At 40.3% G+C, this 23,028-nt stretch overlaps 1 protein-coding gene across 3 annotated transcripts in view; it reads right to left on the minus strand.

Annotated features, from left to right (window-relative positions):
- The window catches only part of TTC8 (tetratricopeptide repeat domain 8), a 59,753-nt gene that overhangs the window by 34,674 nt on the left and 2,051 nt on the right, over positions 1-23,028 (minus strand). For 2 of the 3 annotated variants that reach the window (XM_062181200.1, XM_062181201.1), the window contains exons 2-6: positions 9,622-9,742; positions 8,350-8,413; positions 8,085-8,244; positions 7,781-7,870; positions 4,113-4,157 (exon numbers count right to left, since the gene is read on the minus strand). In XM_062181200.1, coding sequence (XP_062037184.1) covers positions 4,113-4,157; positions 7,781-7,870; positions 8,085-8,244; positions 8,350-8,413; positions 9,622-9,742 — 480 coding nt within the window. Of the gene's footprint in view, positions 1-3,319; positions 3,425-4,112; positions 4,158-7,780; positions 7,871-8,084; positions 8,245-8,349; positions 8,414-9,621; positions 9,743-23,028 lie in introns of all 3 variants that reach the window. The other variant, XM_062181202.1, reaches the window with a different exon arrangement.

Genomic DNA, 23,028 nt, shown 5'->3' on the forward strand with positions numbered 1-23,028 from the left:
GGAGCCTCTTTGGGGTCTCCCAAAGGAGGTGTAGGGGATCAAGCACTTGGGCCATGGAAGAACAATTTTATTCTTTTTTGTAATTAAATACCATTTAAAATATTATTAATATTTGTTTAGAATATTCTCTATATCTGTATAAACTATTTTATTTAAAAACAAATTTGGAGGCCACTCAAAGTAACTAACAAAAAAAAAACCCTTCTGATTTTTTAAGCATATTAAAAATAAAATTCTTTTTTTTTCCAGCTAGTATGCAAAGTGTACATATGCTATAAAAATGCATGCTTTGGGGCCAGTGCTGTGGTGTAGTGGGTAAAGCCACAGCCTGCAGTGCCAACATCCCATATGGGCACAGATTCGAGTCTCTGCTACTCTACTTCCATTCCAGCTCCTTGCTAATGTACCTGGGAAAGCAGCAGAAGATGGCCCAAGTGCTGGGGCTCCTGCACCTGCGTGAGAGACCCTGAAGAAGCTCCTGTCTCTGGCTTTGGATCAGTGCAGCTCCAGCCACTGCAGCCATTTAGGGAGTGAACTAGCAGATGGAAGACAAGCACTCTCCCTTTCTCTGCCTCTGCCTCTTTCTAACTCTGCCTTTCAAATAAATAAATCTTTAAACAAAATAAAGCATACTTTGCATTCATTATGTAAATCCTTCCTTCATTCAGAAAATAACATCTGTGGCAAAATCTAGAATGACAATTTTAATGGAATGAGCTGACCCAGACATGACTATAATGTAGCAAGGCCACAAGAGAATGAACCATTATAAGGCATCTGTCCTACTCAGTATATCCAGCATCCAGCAAGGCCACAGGCACACCTGTTTTCATTTTCAAGTAATATCTTCTAGAACTTGTCATAACAGCCACCAATTAATACACAGGCACTCCAGTAATTATTTGTTTAAAGAATAAGCTAGCTAATAAGTCAATAAGTGAATTAGCTAATAAAAAGGAAAACAAAGCAACCAACCATTTGTGCTTTTCACTAAACAAACAAAACTAATTGCTTTGTGTTCTACCAAACATCATGTTGTATTGGGGGGTAAGCAGATAAAACTAACATATGATCACAAGCATTTTAGTTCATTATTGCCACTAAAATATAGCTAAATTAGTAAGTTAAAAGCTGCTATAACCTTATTAAGAACTTTGAAAAAGGAGGGAAATTTAGACTTAATCTCTGTTAGTGCCATAATGCACAGCTATTTTATTTATGGTGATGATCTAAGATGCTAGTGCAATGTAGGCATTCCACTACTATGTGTGGAATTAATACATTTTAACCTCATAATACTAGTATTTTCATTTACATGTAATGCCTTCTAGTATCCATCATAAATATATACTTTTAGAGTTCTAATTCAAAACAGTATAGCTTTTGGTTTAACATATAAAATAAACATCTTCCCCATTTCTGCCTAGTTTTTATAATTATAATTTTTAAGGGCCACATAAAATTCCATGATGCTATTTATTATCAAACTCATCATCTATCCTTGAACACTTGAATTGTTTACCAAATATTTTTGTTACTATTATAAAACTACAATAAATGCAATGGCAAATATCACACTTTGCTTTATCCTGAAATTTCCTGGTAAGAGAAATTTCAGAAACAAATTGAATAAATACCTTTATGGCTACCTGCTTTACATGATATTTTTTTCTAAATTACTGGGCCATTTACAATATCACTTATAACACACAACAATTTACTACATTCTTGCCCAGAATTCAAAATCTGTTTGTTTTCCAATTTTGTTCTTTAGTGAGAACGTACAGTTCTTCTGTGCTGGTTAACTGGCATTTTCTCCTAATTGTTATATGGGATATTTCTCTTTTCATAAAAACATTTTAAAAATAATTCAGATGCGCTTTCTAAAGTATGACAAATAACTAATATTTTTGTTATGCTTGATGTACAACTTTCCCCTGTATTGCTCTTGCACGTTTGATTTTGTTTCTGCTCACCATGGAGATTACACAATAGATGAATCAGTCTGGTTGCTTTGTGATTCTTTTATAAATCAAATCAAATCTAAGCAATACTTTTGTTGTATGCTAGTTTAAATTTTTTTTTTTAAATTCTTCACTGATCAAGAATCTAAAAGGAGAGGCCGGCACGGTGGCTCCGGCATACCATATGGGCACCGGGTTCTAGTCCCGGTTGCTCCTCTTCCAGTCTAGCTCTCTACTGTGGCCTGGGAGGGCAGTGGAGGATGGCCCAAGTGCTTGGGCCCTGCACCCCATGGGAGACCAGGAGGAAGCACCTGGCTCCTGGCTCCAGATCGGCGCAGAGCCAGCCGTGGCAGCCATTTGGGGAGTGAACCAACGGAAGGGAGACCTTTCTGTCTCTCGCTCTCAGTATCTGTAACTCTACCTGTCAAATAAATAAATAAAAATTAAAAAAAAAAAAAAAGACTCCAAAAGGAAGTCCCTAAGCAAATTTTCCCAAGTGTCAGTTAATGAATTACAAAGATCTACTTCAACAGGAGTCAACAAGTCTGTTCAGCATTGCTTATTTCTAGCGTATTAAGAGAATCACTGTTTCTAAGGAGAAAAGGTAAGTAGGCTCTGTTCTCAGCAGGGTTTTGCATCACCTTCATTGTTACTGAGGTAGATCTGAGAGCCATTTTTGTTGTCCTCTTTCACGTAGCTCTTTGATTTCTTTCACTGAGAGGAAGCGTGCCTCCTCTTACTTGTTAGTTACACGGAGCTCCGGTCTTTAAATCCTGTTAATGCTCCCCAGCTCTATTTGCCTACATTATCAGAAATGTTTTCCAATGTTTCTATAGTTTTGAAACTATTTTCTACAGCAGAAGTTCCGCATCCTGGCTGAAAATTAGCTTTGCCTGTGAAGCTTTTATTAACCCCAGAGCCACAGCCGTACCCTGGGGGGTTCTGATTCAGGCTATCAAGCACAGATCCAGAAATCCATTATTTTCAAATCCCCCAAAGTAATTCAGAAACAGAGCCCAACTGATGTACTACCAATGGCCCTCAGATTTGAGGGGCAGAAGCTCATGGGTGGGAGGAACAAGGAGGCCCAAGGTTGTGTTCTAAGTTTGCTATCCTTGCTATCACTCAAACAGCTGCACTTCTGTCTATTTTACACTTACAAGGGTCTGGGTAAGATTTCCTTTGAAGAAAAATATTTTGCTGCCTACATAAAAAATTTGAAAGTCACTGTTCCACTTATTAATTGACTTTAAAAAAATCAATATATATGAAGAACTGCAAAAGCATTCTATACTGCTACTCACACAACAGGTAAAGGTTAGAATCTGCTAACCCTTAGAATCTTTATAATCCACATGCAGTAGCTTAGGGAACAAATTCTCTTTTTCTTCAATGTGATTCCTATTCCTACACAACATTATGTAAATCCCAAAACATAGAGCAACATCCTCAAGATGAATCTACTAATACTGACATTGCACACAAAACACCATGTGACATGCTTGTTGTTTCTGACTCATCATCTCCTTCGTAGCTCCACCTCCAGCCACAGCGGCTGCCTCTTATTCCTTAAACAGTCACTGCCAAAGTCTACACAGGGCCTGTGCAGTAGAAGTTCTCTCTGATTGCAAAGCCCTCCTTACACCTAACCAGATAGCTCCTGTCCTTCCTTGATCTTTGTTTAAAGGTTTATTTTTTCAGAGTGAATTTCACTGATCACCAATAATCCCATCCAAAATAGAGATGAAAGAAGAAAGGTTTTCAAGCCGGTTGTTTGTTGTGGTGCCACTTGGGACACTCTCATCCCATAACAAAGTTCAAGTCTTGGCGGCTCCACTTCCAATCCAGCTCCCTGCTAATGCACTGAGAGGGTAGCAGATGATGGCTCAAGTGCTTAAGCCCATGCCACCCACATGGGATTCCAGGACTGAGTTATAGGCTCTTGGCTTCCATATGGCCCAGCCCTGACCTGTTGTGGACAATTGGGAACTGAACTAGCAGATGGAAGATATCTCTCTGTATCTGTGTTTCTGTCTCTCTGTGTGTCTTTCAAATAAAATGAAAATAAATAAAATGTCATGAGTATTTCAAAATCTAAGTCCTCCAAATTAGAAAATTATAATAAAACAGCATGAGTTCACAACTTACAGTCTTAACGTCATTTTCATGATGAAAAATATATTCAAACAAAGCCTGTGAAGAAAAAAAATGCCAAAATAGATTAAATTTCAGCAAAAGCACTCCATTGTGTTATCAAAACTAAAAACACAGGGTACTCTAAAGTACCTGAAACTTCTAAGAATCTGTTCAGCATTTGTTATACTCAGTCATTTTAAAATATTACTATTTACAACTAATTCCTCTTTTTACAGAATGCAAACTAAAAAATGAAAAAATTAAAGAGTATTTTCACATTATGCATATTATTTTATTGGAAAAAGACAAATAAAAAGCATGCTTATTACAGACCAACTTTAGGACTGCCATATAATAAAGTCAGCCAATTTTTCACACTCTCTACATTTGTTACAGAGTGATGATATTAATAATGAGAAGACATGAAAAATCCATAAGTTCCTTCTGAAACAAAGTAGAGTTTTTAAGCACAAAGTAGGGTGCGTTTGCTTAATTTTTAAAGTTATTTCTCCTTGGTGCCAGCGCTATGGCCTGCAGCACCAGCATTCCATATGGGTGCCAGTTTGAGCTCCTGCTGCTCCACTTCCAGCTCTCTGCTAATGCATCTGGGAAAGCAGCAGAGGATGACCCAAGTGCTTGGGCTCCTGCACCCACATGGGAGACCCGGAAGAAGCTCCTGGCTTCCAATCAGCCCAGCATCAGCCATTTCAGCCATCTGGGGAGTGAATCAAGCAATGGAAGATCTCTCTCTCTCTCTTTCTTTGCACCTCCCTCTTTCAAATAAAATAAAATAAATCCTTAAAAAAAGTTATTTCTCATTTTATGGTATTTATAGTCACTCTAAGGCTCAGACTACTTAGGTTTCTTTAACAGGGTGTTTGCTACTCAGCCTAACTGCACAATGGAATCACACAGGGGCCCCAGGCAAGACTAATTAAATCAAAACCTCAGAGGATGGGAGATAGGGAAACTCATCCCATACATTTTTTTTAATCCCATACATTTTTTTTTTATTTGACAGGTAGAGTTACAGACAGTGAGAGAGAGACAGACAGAGAGAAAGGTCTTCCTTCCATTGGTTCACTCCCCAAATGGCCGCCATGGCCGGCACTGCGCCGATCCGAAGCCAGGAGCCAGGTGCTTCTCCTGGTCTCCCATGTGGGTGCAGGGACCCAGGAACTTGGGCCAACCTCCACTGCCCTCCCAGGCCACAGCAGAGAGCTGGACTAGAAGAAGAGCAGCTGGGACTAGAACCCGGTGCCCATATGGGATGCCAGCGCTGCAGGCGGAGGATTAACCAAGTGAGCTGGCGCTGGCCCCCCCATACATTTTTTAAAAGCACCCAGATGACTCTAATACACAGACAGAGCTGAAAATCATTGGGGTTTTTTTTTGTTTGTTTGTTTTTATTTTTATTTTTATTTTTATTTTTTTGACAGGCAGAGTGGATAGTGAGAGAGAGAGACAGAGAGAAAGGTCTTCCTTTTTGCCGTTGGTTCACCCTCCAATGGCTGCTGCGGACGGCGCATCTCGCTGATCCGAAGCCAGGAGCCAGGTGCTTCTCCTGGTCTCCCATGCGGGTGCAGGGCCCAAGCACTTGGGCCATCCTCCACTGCCTTCCCGGGCCATAGCAGAGAGCTGGCCTGGAAGAGGGGCAACCGGGCCAGAATCCGGCGCCCCAACCGGGACTAGAACCCGGTGTGCCGGCACCGCAAGGCGGAGGATTAGCCTGTTGAGCCACGGCACCGGCCAATCATTGTTTTTAATACTTCATCCAACTCATCTAGGTAAATCTTTACTGGATTACCACCTGGTGGTACCACCTTTATCCACAGTGTCATTATTTTACACTTGCAAGGAGGCTAGCACCCCTGCAAGCCATCAGGGTTATTAACAGAGAAGACTTGGAGGCAACGGGGTGGGCAGTTGTCCTAGCGGTTAGGAAACCCATCCCATATTGGGGTGCTTGGGTTAGAGAACTGGCTCTGCTCCGAATCCTAGCTCCCTGCGAAGGTGCACCCTGAGAGGCTCCAGTTGAGTCCCTGTCACCTACACAGGGAAGCTTGGACTAAGTTCCTGGCTCCCAGCCCTGGGGTCTGTGGACATTTGGGGAGTGAACCAGTAGATGGGCGTTTTCTCTGTCTATTTCTGTCTCTCAAATATAATTTTTATTTTTTATTTTTATTTATTTATTTTTTTACTTTTTAAAGAAAGAAAAAACAACTTGGAAGCAGGCAAAAAAATTTCAAGACAAGGCTCTTCTTTATTAAACTAGAACTATCTCTCCATTTGTTATGTTAAAAAGGAATAAAAGAGTGCAGTTGGTGCTACTGCTACTATGAAAAGGATGTTATGACACTGACAGCATCACCATCACCATCACCACCCCAGGTGATGCCAGGATTAGAGTCCAGAGACCCCAGGCAAGTTAGGGGCCAGAGACAGTAACACATGGCATTATTTCCACAGTACACTAAAAAGGCACAAAATCTAGCTCAGGCTAAACCTCCTACATGGATCAGGTCTCTCGTGGATGCATCTTAATTAAATGGAGGGAAATGCCTCCACTGATTTAACTCCTGGGTAAAATGCAGCAGTGGTATCAACTAGCCAGCCCCTCTCTGCAAGTAAACAGCCTAAAGCATGTAGGGAACTGGACATTCCATATAAGTTACTTTTAATATCCCACTCTCATAAAGGAAAGAGAAATCAGCAAAGCTTCAGAATTCTCCTAAACAAAAGTAACTGGACTGTTAAAGCCCATCAACATTATTATTGGTTGATTCGCGGTCTACCAAATGACATTTCTTTTTCAGATTTAAAGTCTGAGTCTGTATGGCTAGTGTCCATTTTTACTTTGCCTAGAGTGTTTGATATTTAGTAAATATGTTAAACATCATTAGAACTGAGGTTAGTGGGACTGGCGCTGTGGCGAAGTGGGTAAAGCCACAGCCTGTGACATCGGCATCCCAAGCGGGCACCAGTTCTGGACCAGAAAATGGAAGATCTCTCCCTCTCTCTCTGTAACTATGACTTTCAAATAATAAATAAATTTAAAAAGAACTGAGATTAGCAACAGGTTCAGCACTCATGCAGAGTTCACAGAAAGTCCAGCTAAAAACCTAAGTTAGGCCTAAATCAGTTTCCAGAAGTTAAGTGCTCCTGGCTTTGCATTATTCCAAAAGCTCCCCCCCCCCAAGTTTTTTATTCTGGGAAGGCCATGGATACACTCCCTTCTCACTCGCTCCCCTCTTTTCCGCCTTCTCTTCCTCTCATCCCGTCTCTCACTTTCTCTTTAAAGGAGCAGTTAATCTTTGAGCAGTTAGTATCACTAATGTCGGTGGCTTGCCAGTGTCTATCTGGAGTAATCCTTTCTGAGATGTCTGATTAATTACTAATTAGGAGTTCATGTATTTTTCATCTTTTTGAAATTCCTAATATCCTACAGGGATAGGAAATTTTCTGAGAATAGTACGAGCTGAACAAGGAAAATGCACACATATGGATGACCTCTTCAGCTTTGTTCCATGAGAATGAAGCTGTCTACCTGCTTGCTTTACCAGAGGAAAACCAGTTTCCTACAGTACAGAATAGTACATAAACTTTATCCCTTAATCCTGGACTACGAGAAGTCATTATCATCATACTTTCAACATTACATCAAAAGTTTAGGTACATACCTTTGCCAATTTAGGTTTCTGGGAGTATTTTGTTAAATTCAATCTAGACAAATTTATAAAGGGTCCATCAGGACTTGTAAGCATGGAGGCCTATGGGGGAAAACAATAGAATAAGAAATCTGAGACTTTCTCTTGAAGCATAAATTGAGGGTGCACAAAAAGCATAAAGGCAACATAAGCAAAAAGAACTCACGTTCAAAAATTTTCCATATAATTCTCTACTATAATAATAGTGGAAAATGATGTAACCTAACATTAGGTTACTTTAGTAATATAAGGCTAGGGGAAAGCAGAAAGAATGTACCGTTCCCAGTCTGACGAATCTTCCAGAAGAGCTGGTGATGGGGCGGGCTGTGTAGGCAGTTCTGGGTGCTTTGATGGCCTGCTCCATAGTGCCTGGCCTCCCACTCTGTGTGCTGGGCCTAAGATAACCTGTAATGGGTCTCCCAGCTTGAGTGACTGGCCTGTGAAGATCATAAGTTGTTGGAGCACAAAGATGAATTAATGAAAGACTCCCACACGGTATGGTGAGTGTTTAGTGGCAGAGGGTATAAAACCGAAGTGCATACCTTACAGCTTGACTGGGCCCTCCCGATTGACTAGTTCCAGGGAGTTTCAAGGATGTTCCAGGGCCTAGGAGATGAAATGCAAATTCAACTCACATATTACTCATTAATCTGTAAAAACTGTCAGCTAACACAATTTTCACAATTGTAATGGCTTGGTAAAAAAAAAAAAAAAAGACATTAACAGCAGGAAATGTATTTTAGAGAAATGTGTTTGAGATTAATATTTAAAGAGTACCTATCAAGTTGCTTAAGTTATCACATTTAATTCTCAGAGTAAGTCTATATGACAAGTAGTCTTAATCCGTGTAACAAAGGCTTACAGCATTAAGCAAGCAGGCCAACCTATTAGCAGAGCTGGGATTCAAACTCAACACCAGCAGATTCCAGAGTTCCCAATGATGGATCTGTACTGATGATTTAATTATTTTTCATACAAAATTCTTCCAATAAAAGATTCCCTCACAATATCTAGAATTTGGATATCTTACATTTAAGAAAGCAAAACAATGGGAAGAAAGATATTTTAACATAAAATATGTATTCTTTTCTCAATTTCCATTTGAACTTTTAAAATAGCTATTACCTTCCAAAACATAGAAATGGCTGAAAACTATAACCAATAAATTACCAGCAAAACCACCATACGTCATGGTAATCATCCAGTACCACTTGCACCACCATACCTGCAAGCTGGGGACTGGGCCTTTGTGACAATCCCAACAGAATTCACGGCCCAGCATGGCACTTCACCACCCACATCATGTGTTACAGCAAATTACCTTCAGTTGTAACAATGGAATGACATTTCTAAATGACCTTGATTCGTTCCAATTTTCTAGCATGTATGCTGCCGAAGCGAGCACCTAAATGACCTTTGTTACAGAACCTTTTGGAAACTTCTGCTGTCTGGATGCTGCCTGCATTGATTCCCAGGTAAACAATCTCCTGCCACACTGAGTAAGTGGTTTAAATATAAAACATGTTTAAAAACTCTTTAAAGGCATACTGTAGCATTTATTGGAAAACTGAATACATCAATCTCACACCTTAAGTTTAATATAACTCTATTGCATAAGGAAGCACTTTCTACAATAAGTAGAAGAGACTCCATCTACTTGAGGGAATTTTTTTTCATGAATATAAATGTTCTTGTGAGTGTGTGTGCAGAAATCCATCTATCTATCCATCCATCTATCTCTAGCTTCCTCTTATATGCACAGTACTCATCCTCCTGCTGGCATTTCATTAACTTAACTGAAAATCAATACTTACGTGGGACTTGAGCAATAGCATTTTCATCCAGAATCATTTCTGCGATTCCTTCCTGGTCTACATCAACTTCATCTACGTATACCATCTCAGTTAGAGCTCGTGCTTTTAATATCCAAGCCGCCTAAAAACCGCACATAAACAAAACATAAAGTAGTGTTAGAAATACCACACGGCTTGTAGAACTAATCATCCTTTGTTATTATTTCATTTTTCAATAAACATGTTTACCACTTAATATACTGTATGAATTTAAAGGATTATATCAAAACAATAACACAAGCAGGCGAGGTCATTGGAAATCAAGAAACAACCAATATATCAATTACCTAGTAAATGAAAGGGTGTAATTATCAGTAGTCTTCTCACATTCCTTTTTACAAGTAAAAGGGCAAAGCCAGGAGCCAGGAGTAAAATCCAGGTCTCCCATGTGAGTGGCAGGAGTCCAGCTACTTGCATCATCACTGCTGCCTCCCAGGGTCTGCATTAGCAAGAAGCTGGAAGTCAGGAGCTCGAACCAGGAGCTGAACCCAGGCACGCCAAGGTGGAATGCAGTAATACCAATGGGTGTATTAACCACTAGGCCAAATGCCATCCCTTATCAGACATGTTTTTAAAAAAATTTTTTTTTATTTTATATATTTATTTGAAAGTCAGAAATACAAATAGATAAGGTGAGAGAGAAAGATCTCCCACCCACTAGTTCACTCCCCAAATGGCCACAATGGCCAGGGCTTGGCCAGGCCAAAGCCAGGAGCCAGGAGTTCCTTCCAGGTCTCCCATGTGGTTGCAGTGGCCCACGTACTTGGGCCATCTTCCACTGCTTCCCCAGACACATTAGCAGATTACTGGATCTGAAGCGGAGCAGCCAGGACTTGAACTGGCATTCATATGGGATGCCGAGCTGCAGACAGGTTTAACCTGCTACGCCACAGTGCCAGCTCTCCTTAGCAGAAATTTTTACCTCGATGCTTCACTCCAGAACAGAAACAAAGAATAAAGTTTGATGTCCCGAGGAGGATTTGGAGAAAAGTCAACTCTTGAAGCAGCAGAATAGGACTGACTCTGGAATCTAGAAGTAGCAGCAGCAGGGAAATTGGGCAAGTGGTTAGGCTTAGTATGCCAGGGATCTGGCCATGAAGTAGGCTGAATGAAGAGAGAAACTCCGAGAAGAGGCAAAAGCTTCAGAAGGTCTGTAAAATTCTCACGTAAAGAACCCAAGAGGCACACAGCCATTCAGTCTTTATTTATTGAACGCCTCCTTATTACACAACACAGAATGAAGCTCTGAGATGGAACCACAAGAATATTAAAACATGGATCCCAATTTATTTAGGTTCCTATATATTTAGGTTCACAATACATTTAGGTTCCTAAAGTGAAATTACTTTTGGTTAGATGATTGGCTATTTGGTTTCTACATTTCTGGTTAAGGTTTACTGAATCATTATCAGGTAACTTGCAACAAAAGGTTTCAAATGTCATGTGAATTGAATGAATAGAATATGGATTCAAAGAACTAATTTATTTGAAAAAAAATCAATTCCAATTGGAACTGCCTCTACTATGGGAGCTGTTAAAATATAGAAAGAATGAGATTTTCACTCATGAAAGATCAGGAAAATACCAGATCTATACAGCTATTCCTAGGGGTCAAGAAGTCATCACTGGCTTGGGTTAATGGCTTCATTTAATTCCAAAGGTGGAAATATGCTATCCTGCTTTATCTTAAATATCCACAGTTCACACTGCCCTGCAAGTTATCTGATGGCTTCAATTTTTTCAAAAAGGCGTTCTTTGCTCAGCACTCTCCGGTGGACAGGAAGAAGGACTGCAGCATTTTCTGCTCAAACAGTAAAGGGCAGGGTCTCCCCAGTTCATTCCCGTATCACTAGGGAGCTCCTAGTGCACGTCAAGTCTAGGGATGCAAAGATAAGTGAACGACAGTCCTAGCTCCAGCTCAAAAGAACGTCAGTGTATTGGCAAGACTGCAATAACAAAAATAAGGGACTTTTAAAAAAGCATGCTGGGGCCGGCACTGTGGTGTAGCGGGTAAAGCCGCTACCCGCGAAGCCCTGCTTCCAGTCTCAGCTGCTCCACTTCTGATGCAGCTCCCTGCTAACAGCCTGGGAAAGGCAGCAGAGGACGGCCCGAGTGTCTGGGCCTCTGCCACCCATGTGGGAGACTCAGATGAAGCTCCTGACTTTGGCCTGGCTCAGCCCTGGCTGTTGGGGGCATCTGGAGAGTGAACCAGCGTATGGAAGTGCTCTCTCTCACCCCTGTACCCATGTGTGTGTGTGTGTGTGTGTATGCGCCTGTGTGTGTATCTCCCTCTCTCTCTGTTACTCTTTCAAATAAATAAATAGATCTACAAATAATACTAATAATAAAAGAAGTATGCACTAGGACAGAGGGAAGGCACCCAGTCTGTGGGTGGAGGCCAGAGGGAAAGACAAGTTTGGCCCAGGGGCCAAGCAAAGTGGGAAAGCTGGAGACAAAGTCAGGGGCCAGCTGGTGCTGTGCATTTTTACCCTGAAGACGAGGAGCTAATGAAGCTTCAGAATTAGGATTTGGATCTTAGTTAAGGTGAGTTTTGTATAATTATAGTATCACTTACATAGGTGTGTAGTTATCCTGTACACATTCTAATACACTGTTATCTCATGATTCAATCACCATGGTTCTTCACATCCATGCCCCTTCTAACCTTTTAAATATTTAGGAGGTGTAAATTGTTTATATTAAGTTAAACAAAACACAGGAAAGTAAATCCATAATCTCTCCCCACCAAATGAAAAAATATTTCTCCACAAGACAAACACCAACTTAAAAAAAATACTATATAAGAATCCATGTTTTCAAAAAGATACATTATATATTTTTTAAACTTCTACAATCTAAGTCAAAAGCTATAGAAATAACACTGTGAATTTTTGATACCTGAAGACATACAATAAAACCTACTTAAGCCTTTATTCAATTTTAAATTTAATCAGTTTGTGAAAATCAATTTTCCTGACTTTATTCCTGTCCTAACCAAAAATAACCTTGAAAATCACATATCACTGCTTGATTAAACATCAGACTGTATTCAAAGAACTGCTCCTGGCAATGTGAATAATTCTTGAGATTTTAATGAAAGCAGCAGATGGGGCTTTGGCTTTTAAAAATTAATATTTTTTTTAAATTTTGGAAACGAGCCAAGTATATTTTACAGTCCTAAAATCCTCTGCTTTTTTTTAATAAAAACTAATCAGTGATTAAAAATAAAATGTATAACAAAGCATACAGTAATCCCAAACCATTCCTTGAATATGAATAAAACCATCAGTTTGTTTTATCAAATACATTTAACTTATTACTAAATGGCAGGTCACACGGTTTAAAAAAATAATTGTTTATGTAAATGCATTTGAGCATATATTAGAAGTACTGTAAAATCAATAAAAATAAGGATATATACTTAGAAATTTTTAAGGAAAAGGCATGGGTTCTTTCGAATTAAATGAATAATTCATCCTATCAATTATTTCCCTTTATGTCTATGAAACAGAATCTCTCATCTCATCTCATTCACCTACATTACTCTTAAGGCAAATACTGTCAGCTAACATCAGAAAAATATTGACTTACTTGACCCACCTTCTTTGAGGTTAATCCAGTTTTAATCATGAAAGAAACTCACGAGGAAGCAAAAGCACCACTGACTGAGCACAATGTTTAAACTATTCTGTTCCTCCTAACGTAGAATGCAGGACCAGTAGTTTAAGGCACATAACACATTTGTTATGTTATTAGAAAAAGGCTATCAAAAGAACAGGCTGTCACACCTGATTTAGACATCATAAGAATCAGCAGCATTTGATACTCTGCCTATTCTACGAAAATAAAAAATGTAGGTGCAATATTGACTGTTATTATAAAGCCTCATTTATTTTGCAGTTGTAAAAATGTGCAAAAAAGAAGAAATCAAAAAACTGTGAAGATGAGTTTGCAGAGTCCAGACAGCCTTATTCTGCTTTAGATCACTCCCAGGGGATGACTGAGTCTGTAGTCACAAAATGGGAAAGGAATGCTAAATACATTCTTCACGAAGCTCCTGAACTTCATGCCACTTACAGTTCTTCAGCAACGACCACAACTACAAGTTATTGATGTTTTCATTTAATTTTTATAAGTCTTCCAAAAATGAGAACACAAGCCACATTACTTTATTTAAAATTTAGATTCTTCTTGAACTATTTGTACATATATCATGTAAAAACAAAGATTTTTCCCATCTATCAGTGTGTAAATCAAGATTATGAACACTCAAATGACAAATGCCATCCTTTTAAAGAACAGATTGCCACATTTTAGCCTATTTACAGCATTTGTTTAATATTACAGAGATTGCCCTAAGATTACTTTATAAATTGCTTTCTGGTCCAAAAGATTTGATGATTACTCATATGAATCCCCTATGAAATTCAAATTGCTTATTTATCTAAAAATCCCCATTAACATTCTATGTCACTCGGCAGTGCAACACTCAAGCTTGCTGATCTACAGCTCTCTAAAAGCCCTGGAAACCTTCCTGGGTTAAAAGTTTCCCTGGTCCAGTGTCCCTAACTGTGTCTACCCTCCTAGGGCTTCCTCCCGGCTCACTCCCTTGTGGCTTAGCCAGTTGGCAGGTCTCTCTAGCTGCCTGCCATCTCTAACCAAGTTGATTTGTTTCCTCTCTGAAGCAGGCTCCTCTCTCCTAGAGCTGCCAGTTGAGTTCAATCTAAGACCTTCCTGAGCAGAGTTGGACCCGTCAAGACCTACTATCCAATCCATCATTGTCCTTCCAGACTCCTCTGGCTTTGCTGGCTCCCAGCTACCTTTCCAAGCCCAGGGTTCCCCCTACACTTCTATTTTTTCTCATCCTTCTGGTCAGCTTTGGTCGTTTCTATTTGAGTGCCAAGTCTTAATGAGTAAGGTGTATCAGTTCTACAAGACTATCCATACAAATAAATACAAAATACAAAAACTTCTTATGTTTGTTTACATAAGAAGGCACAGAATGGGAGATATGCCTAATTTCATAACACTACAGCACATTTTCTAATCTACAGCAACAACTAAGCAAGTATTCTCTAAATTAAAGGTTGCAACTAAACCTTTACCTGAGACACTGGCAATTCGGGATCTGGTTCCTGGAAAGCATTAAGAAGGCAGTAAACATTTTTTAAGAAATTCAGTTTCTAAAATTAAAAGTCTTAATGACTATTTGTAGTAAATTTTTAACTCATGCAATACTTTAATCTTTTTCTACAAATGCTCTCAAGAGTTCTGTAAAACCAATATACATTGAAGAATGCTAGGTTTTCTATGGCCAGAAAAGTCTAATTAATCTAACTTCATTCAGAGCACAAACAGAAGATATTTCAACTTCTTGTTTAATGAAAACACATTATCTCAGAAATTAAGAATAATTTTAAAACACTACCAAGGAACCATTTCCTTATACTCAAAAACAAGTTTATGGTATTTAAACATTCAGACTTTAATCACTTAAGGAAAAAGAAAATTTAAATAATATAGGCCTTTCTATTCCACACAAATATAATGGGATTGGTAGCTGACAATAAGAAATTAATTCTGGGGCTAGCACTGTGGCATACTGGGTAAAGCTGCCACCTGTGACACTGGCATCTCATATGGACACCAATTCGATCCTGGCTGCACCACTTCCAATCCAGCTCCCTGCTAATGGCCTGGGAAAGGAGCAGAGGACAGCCCAGGTCCTTGGGTCTCTACTCCTACACCCACATGACCTGGGCCATCTTCCTCTGCTTTCCCAGGGAGCCGGGTCGGAAGTGGACCAGCCAAGACTCAAACTGGCATCCCAAGAAATTAATTCTAATAGTAATGTCCTTTAAGAAATTTGTATAGACCACATAGTATCCATTAGTGCCAGATACTGATAAACTTAAGTATCTGATTTTTTCCTCTCCAAATTAAACAGAAATCTATTGGTTAAAAAAAAAAAAACTCAGATTTACAACATAATTATAAAATATCTACACTTACATTGCTAGTCAGCAGCAACTGTTGAGCACTTAATCTCTATCCTATTTTATTGGGGGAAATTATGAAGAAACAGAAAAGGGGTGCAGCAGAGGGGCCCCCGCTTTCTACAGCTCGAAAGTCCAAAGAAGGGGCCGGCACAGTGGCGTAGCAGGTGAAGCCACCACCTGCAGTGCTGGCATCCCATACAGGTGCTGGATCGAGTCTCAGCTGCTCTGCTTCCAATCCAGCCCTCTGTTATGGCCTGGGAAAGCAGTGGAAAATGGCCCAAATCCTAGGGCCCCTAGACCTGTGTGGGAAACCCAGAGGAGGCTCCAGGCTCCTGGCTTCCAACAGGCCCAGCTCCAGCTTTTGAGGCCATTTGGGGAGAGAACCAGTGGATGGAAGATTTCTCTTGCTCTCTTTCTGCCTCTTTGTAACTCTGCCTTTCAAATAAATGAAGTCTTTTTAATATATTAAAAAAAAAAAGTCCAAAAAAGAATACCCCAATTTTTTATGGAATATATTCATATTTTATCTTCACAAGCAATATAAAAACCATATGGCCACCATGTAAGGATAAACAATTTATTCAGCATGACACATGGTAGGGACATGACAGGGAAAGGCTAAGCTAGGTTATAAAGTGAGGGCACAACCAGCATTGTGGTGCAATAGGTTAAACCAACACCTGCGATGCCCATTCCATATGGATGCTGAATGCTCCACTTCCCATCCAGCTCCCTGCCAATGTGCCTACCCTGGGAAGGCAGTGGATGATGACCCAAGTACTTGGGTCCCTTCCACCCATGTGGAAGACCTGGATGGAGTTCCGGGTTCCTGGCTTCTGCCTGGCTCAGTCCCTGACGTTGTAGTCATTTGGGAAGTGATAGAACTGGCAGATGGGAGATATCTTTCTCTGCCTCTCCCTCTCTCTAAATATAACTCTTTCAAATAAATAAAACAAATCTAAAAAAAAAAAAAAAAAAGGCACCAGAGAATGGGATATAGCAATGATCTAGCAATTGGGTGACCAAAACACAAAATAGCATCTAGAAAACACACAGCAACTGGAACTCTTCAACTCCAGTGTACGTAAGGACCTAGGAAAAGTGCAGATTTCCTAAACATTGTCATACTTAAGGACACACAAACAGGAAGTAAAATGGCAGATGAAAGAAGTAACTCTTTGTCTTCTTTCTTCCATTTGTTCGTATCCATGTCTGTATGATCCATTATCTAATTTGAGTCTCCTAACAACTATCTGAGGGAAGCAGAGGACACAAATTTATAGATATTTGGTAATGTGTTCAAGGTCACACAATAATTGAGAGGAGAAAGAGCTCCTGCCAGTACCTCCTGGAGGTAAAAAGTGAATTGGAAACAATAAGGCAGGATTGAAGCTTAAAGTTTAGGAGAGATACAAATCCAAGAGACAAGTTTACCAGAGGTGATGAAAACAGTTGAAGGAGATAGAAGCTACTGACAAAAAGTAAAAGATGATACTGTTATTCTGCCACAAAGATCACAGTGATCTTTGCTACCTGTAAGTCTTGTTCTTCTGCCTCTAAGGAATATATTTACTATTGACCATGCAGGTGGACAGCATGCAGGGAAATGATGTGAAATGAGGTCAGAGAAGAAAATGACAGACCACACAGTAAGGAGATGCGGAGACAGGCGAGGGTCGTGAGGATGGAAGACAGAGGAATAAATGGGCTGAAGGCAGAGAACACATTAATTTCACAACATTCTGGCATCCCTGGCACCCACCTAGGTGCTGAATACATTCTATGGTGGAAGACACACAAATAAGTAACACAATGTGTTAAATAACACGTCCTGATTATGGACAAATGATTGACACTTTAAGTGAAGGGAAGAAAAGCAGAAGATGTGGGAGAAAAGAAGGGACTCGGAAAAGAGGAGACTTATGGAAATTACCAAATGCCAATGATTTATAAATGATATTCAACATATTTCACCACTCATTTCAGTGAATAGCCTCCTCAGAAATGTTTTCAGAGCAAGTGTTGGCACCGTGGCTAAGACACCATGTGGAACATCCACGTAGCATACCGGAGTGCTGGGCTCCAGCCCTGGCTCTGCTTCCTATGTCAGCTTCCTGCAAAAATGTACCCTGGAAGGCAGCAAGTGATGGAGTACTTGGGTCCCCGCAACCCACAGGGGAGACCTGCATTGAGTTCTAAGCTCCTGGCTTCAGCCTGGCCCAACCCCAGCTACTGTGAGTATAAAGGGGAAAAAAAAAAAAAAAAAAAAAACAGGTGGAAGATTTCTCTCTGTTCCAGTTTCTCTGCTCTTCAAATAAAAATGAAAACACATACATACAAAATACATTTTTAAGAAATGCTTTCCAAATTAGCAACAATCCTTTCAGAAAAATTACAAACGGCAGAATCCTACATGCAAGTATGAGGGTTCTTCAAAAAAGTTCATGGAAAATTCATATTACAAAAAAACTGTGCGTGCATTTCAAAATGCTTTGCATCAGAATGAACTCACCTTTTGATTCCATTTTCCTGAAAACTGTCTAAAGTACTCTTGTGTCTCCAGCTAGACATAGCAGGAACTAATATTTTTGATCACTTGCCATATGTTAACAAAAACCTTATAACAATCCTTTGAGGTATATATTGTCAACTCCACTTTACAAATGAATATTCTAAGGTCAAGGTGTAGAGTTGGTATCTGAACCCAGACACTCTGGGTTAAGGGTGTGCACTTTTTTGAGTCTGTGAGTTGATAGTAAGAGTGGAAAGCACTCTCCTGTGGGCTCTGGGGAAACCAAGGACAGCCCTGGCTCGTGTGCAGATCTCAAGCACAAGATTACAAAAGAGTGAGGTTTTAACTTTGAGATAAGGAAAAATTCTTCTATAAAAAATCACCTAGGGGGGCCAGTGCTGTGGTGTAGCAAGTAAAGCCATCCCATATAGGCACCAGTTTGAGTCCCAGCTGCTCCACTTCCGATCCAGCTCTCTGCTATGGCCTGGGAAAGCAGTAGAAGATTGTCCAAGTCCTTGGGCCCCTGCACTTGTGTGGGAAACCCCAAAGAGGCTCCCGGCTCCTGGCTTCAGCTTGGCACAGCTCCTACCACTGCGGCCATTTGGGAGTAAACCAGCGGATGGAAGACCTCTCTCTCTCTCTCTCTCTCTCTCTCTCTGCCTCTGCCTCTCTGTAACTTTACCTTTCAAATAAATAAATCTTTAAAAAAAAAAAAATCACCTAGGCCTTCATCTTTGGGCCTCTCTCAATTACAGTTCTGTGACTTAAATCAATCCACCCATATAGGGAACCGCAAGTTAGTTCACTTGGCCTTTCCAACACTGTGGATATCAACACCACTAAGCAGATATTGATATTGATATTGATATTCAGGGAGCTACTTAGCTGTGTGAGGTTGAACAAGTCATGCAGTCTTTATCACCCTCCCAAATTGAAGCAAAAGTGCCTACTCTCTAGGATAGTTTTAAGGACTCATAATAAAATCTTCCATTTTAAAGAACACAATTTGCAGAGTTCTTTCATATATACATTATACTTGACTAAGTATAAGGTTAACAGAGAGGCACCAATCCACGTATTACTCCCCTTTTCAGAACTCAGAACTGATTCTCAGTTCCTGCATGCCAAGTTAAAACTACCCTCCAAGCCTCCTTCAACGTGGTAGCAGGACACGGTAAGCAGAGGGCCACTGCCTAGAACCACCGAAGGCTCACCAGCACCAACTTCAGTTCCTAGCAGTTTGCTTCCTCCATTCCCCTCCAGGGTATATAGCTTTCTCTTGGGCTGCTATTATAACTTCAGAGAAATAAATCTCCAGGTAATTCTCAATGCAACTTCCTAATTGTCACCAACACTTATTCTGGCTAATCAGTCGACCCAGCATCATTTCAAACTGCCAAGTTGTTATTCAGGATTTAGTAAGAACAGGAAAGAAACAAGTACAAGATAACAGAGGAATGATGGATGTTGAAAGATTGGGGAGATCAAGTGACCAAGCAGCCAAGGGGGGATGTAATCTGTATAATTCAGAGCACAAATTCACAAAATGAACTAACCCCACAGTTTATGGAATCAAAGCATTAGGTCTAAGTCTCCATGGCCCCAAAGAGGAAACCAATTAGATAATCACACAGAAAGATGTGTTTTGGCTTGGCTCATCGGAACACTGTCTCAAACAACTTCTAACATACAGCTCACTGGGCAACCCTGGTCCCCATCCTTCATCGAAGCCAGTGGCCTTCAGCCTTTTCTCTACCTTCAAACCATTTCCGACAGCAACAACCCCGTCTTGTCTTTGACATCTCTCAGCATAAGCAGACACTGCAGGCAGAGGAGGAGAATGTGAAGTAGAAAGTCTCCCATTCCCATTTTGATATAAAATTAAAGCTCTCATCCCCAGAATCACTGATTTTAATAATCAAAAAATCTGCCAGAAACCTACCCTGTTAATGAAAGCACACTGTCATTTAACAACTCCATTGCCTGAAAAATGTCCATGTTTTATGAACTGTTTCATTATAATGGAGCTAAAAAAAAAATCAGGACTGGTTTTAAAGCCATGAATCTGGCATATGGAACACAAAGAACAGTAATCAGATTAAGCAACTAATCAGGATGATCAACATGAGTTGCAGAAGCAAGCACTCCCTCTAGGTCATACTGCTGTCTGGAGGACTGTTTTGCATTTGTCCCGTTTACATCTTGCAACTTCTAATCACTGCTTCAATCACGATTTAAACAACATTTGGGAAAAAAAAAAAAAAACACAACGCTTTGCTATGAAACAGTTATTCTTGCTCTATTAAATCAAGAAAAGAGGAAACTATAATAAATTAACCAGTTATCACTCTTTGTTCTTAATATCTGAGCATTAATACCATCCACACTGAGAGACCCTGCCCTCTGCCCCTTACCTGTCTGCGCCTGGGATTAGACAGTTCAGAAGCCATGTATTCCAGGAACCCTTCCCCATTACCAAATGCCATATCATTATATTCAACCTACCCTCTAGTCCTTTTATAGATACATAAAATATATTTAAGAAAATATCTCATAAAATGTATCTAGGAAAATCTGCTGCTCCATCATGTATCCTTTCTGGCTAACTTGACTATTCTGACTTTAGCAAGAGGCAAAAATAAGTAAGATCCTGACAACCTAATGGAAAATATGAGGCATTAATGAAAGACTGCTTATGGTACTACATCAGAATAATATCCCCCAAAAGATAAATAAACGTAGATGCAATAGTCTTATGGGTGGGCTTCATCTCAAAAGGCTGATGTATCAAGGACCCAAATGTTATCTGTTTGAAGCTCCCTAGACCAACTTATAAGAAGATTAACAAATATCAAACCATTTTAGAGGATCTCTGCATCTGGAAGAAAAATAAGCAAAAACAAAAACGGTTAAAAAGAAAAATGTTCTTATGTTTGGAGGATAAGAAAAGGCAAGAGCAAAAATGAATCCATTTGGCATTCAGAAGAAATACTTTAATTTCCTTGTTTTTCCATGTGTCCAGGCACCACTTCCAAGTCACTTACTCCTACTAATTGGTGGCACACAAATAGTCATTAGAATTGTACTTGAAAATGTGTAAGTCGCAATAAATGCCCATGAGGCTAAGAGTACATGAAGATAAACCAGCTCACTGTGGAGCTGAAGACCATCTGCTCCTGCTCTCATCACATCTCTGTTAGCTCTTCATAGATTATAAATCCCTCCTATCAGTGTCCAGTGAGAGGACTATACAAAATATCAGTGACAAAAACTGCTGCTAGGCAGAATTTCTAAATCGACTTTTAAAAACTGACCCTTCAAACAAGAAACAAATTAAGAATGCCCAAAGGAGAAGCTATTTGGCCTAGCAGTTAAACTGTTAACTTGGGATGTCTACATCCCATAACAGAGTGTCTGGGTTCAAGTCAAGGTCCTGGTCCAGATTCCAGCTTCCTGATAATGAGCAGCCAGGGAGGCAGCAGGTGGTAGCTACCAACGTGGGAGACCCAGACTGAGTTCCTGGCTCCTGGTTTTGGCCTGGCCAAGTCTTGGCCATTGCAGGCATTTGGGAAGCAAACTAACATATGGGAGCTTTCTCTGCCTCTGATGAGAGCCCTCCCATGCCAGACTCCATAACAGGTGCTAAGGATGCCACACAGCTTTGCCATCCTGAATTCATATTCTAAGCAAAGAGAATTTTCAAGCTTTTAATAAGAGATCTCTTTTTAATCTTCTGAAAGCTTTTCATTAATTATATCAACACTATGATAAAGATTGTTTTTAAATACTTTTTCAGAAAAAGGCAGAGGGGCCAGTGCTGTGGCACAGTGGGTTAATCCTCCACCTGTGGCACTGGCATCCCATATGGGCACTGGTTCAGGTCCCAGCTGCTCCACTTCCAATCCAGCTCTCTGTTATGGTCTGGGAAAGCAGTAGATAACCCAAGTCATTGGACCCCTATGCCCATATAGGAGACCTGGAGGAAGCCCCAGGCTCCTGACTGCAGATTGGCATAGCTCTGGCCATTGCGACCATTTGGGGAGTGAACCAGTGGATGGAGGCTCTCGCTCTCTCTCTCTCTCTGCCTCTGCCTCTCTGTAACTCTGCCTTTCAAATAGATTAAATAAATCTAAAAAAAAAAAAAAAATCAGGGAGGGCTCTTGACTTTTGCACTTTGCAGAGCCTTTAATCTAAGTACACAGATAGGTCAAAATTCTTGGTATACTTAGGTAAGATCTTGAAAAGGCACAACAGATGGGAAAACGTACCAGCAAAGTTCAGGAACAGCTGAAACAAAAGGCTGCAGAACAGCCACAGCAGCAGCATACTGCATACACAGACAAAGGAAAGGGGTGTACTAGCTTTGTAATTTTGGACATTTATTTTACTTTGCATCTCCTAGTGCTCAATCTGTAAAATGAGCAAAACAGGGGCCGATGCTGTGGCTCAGCAGGTTAAAGCCCCGGTCTGCACAGCCAGCATTCCACATGGGCACCAGTTCAAGACCTGGCTGCTCCACTTCCAATCCAGCTCTCTGCTACGGCCTGGGAAGGCAGTAGAAAATGGCCCCAAGTCCTTGGGCCCCTGCACCCAAGTGGAAGACCCGGAGGAATCTCCTGACTCCTGGCTTCAGATTGGTGCAGCTCTGACCATTGCGGCCATCTGGGGAGTGAACCAATGGATAGAAGACCTTTCTCTCTCTCTCTGCCTCTGCCTCTCTGTAACTCTGCGTTTCAAATAAATAAAATAAATCTTTAAAAAAAAAAACTTTAAAAATGTTCAAAAATGAGTGAAACAGTTATCAACTTCATAAGATAGTTGAAGATTAAATAACATATAAAATTCATTGTACCAAAC

The sequence above is a fragment of the Lepus europaeus genome, chromosome 22, assembly GCF_033115175.1.
Source record: "Lepus europaeus isolate LE1 chromosome 22, mLepTim1.pri, whole genome shotgun sequence".
In the NCBI taxonomy this organism is placed as follows: domain Eukaryota; kingdom Metazoa; phylum Chordata; class Mammalia; order Lagomorpha; family Leporidae; genus Lepus; species Lepus europaeus.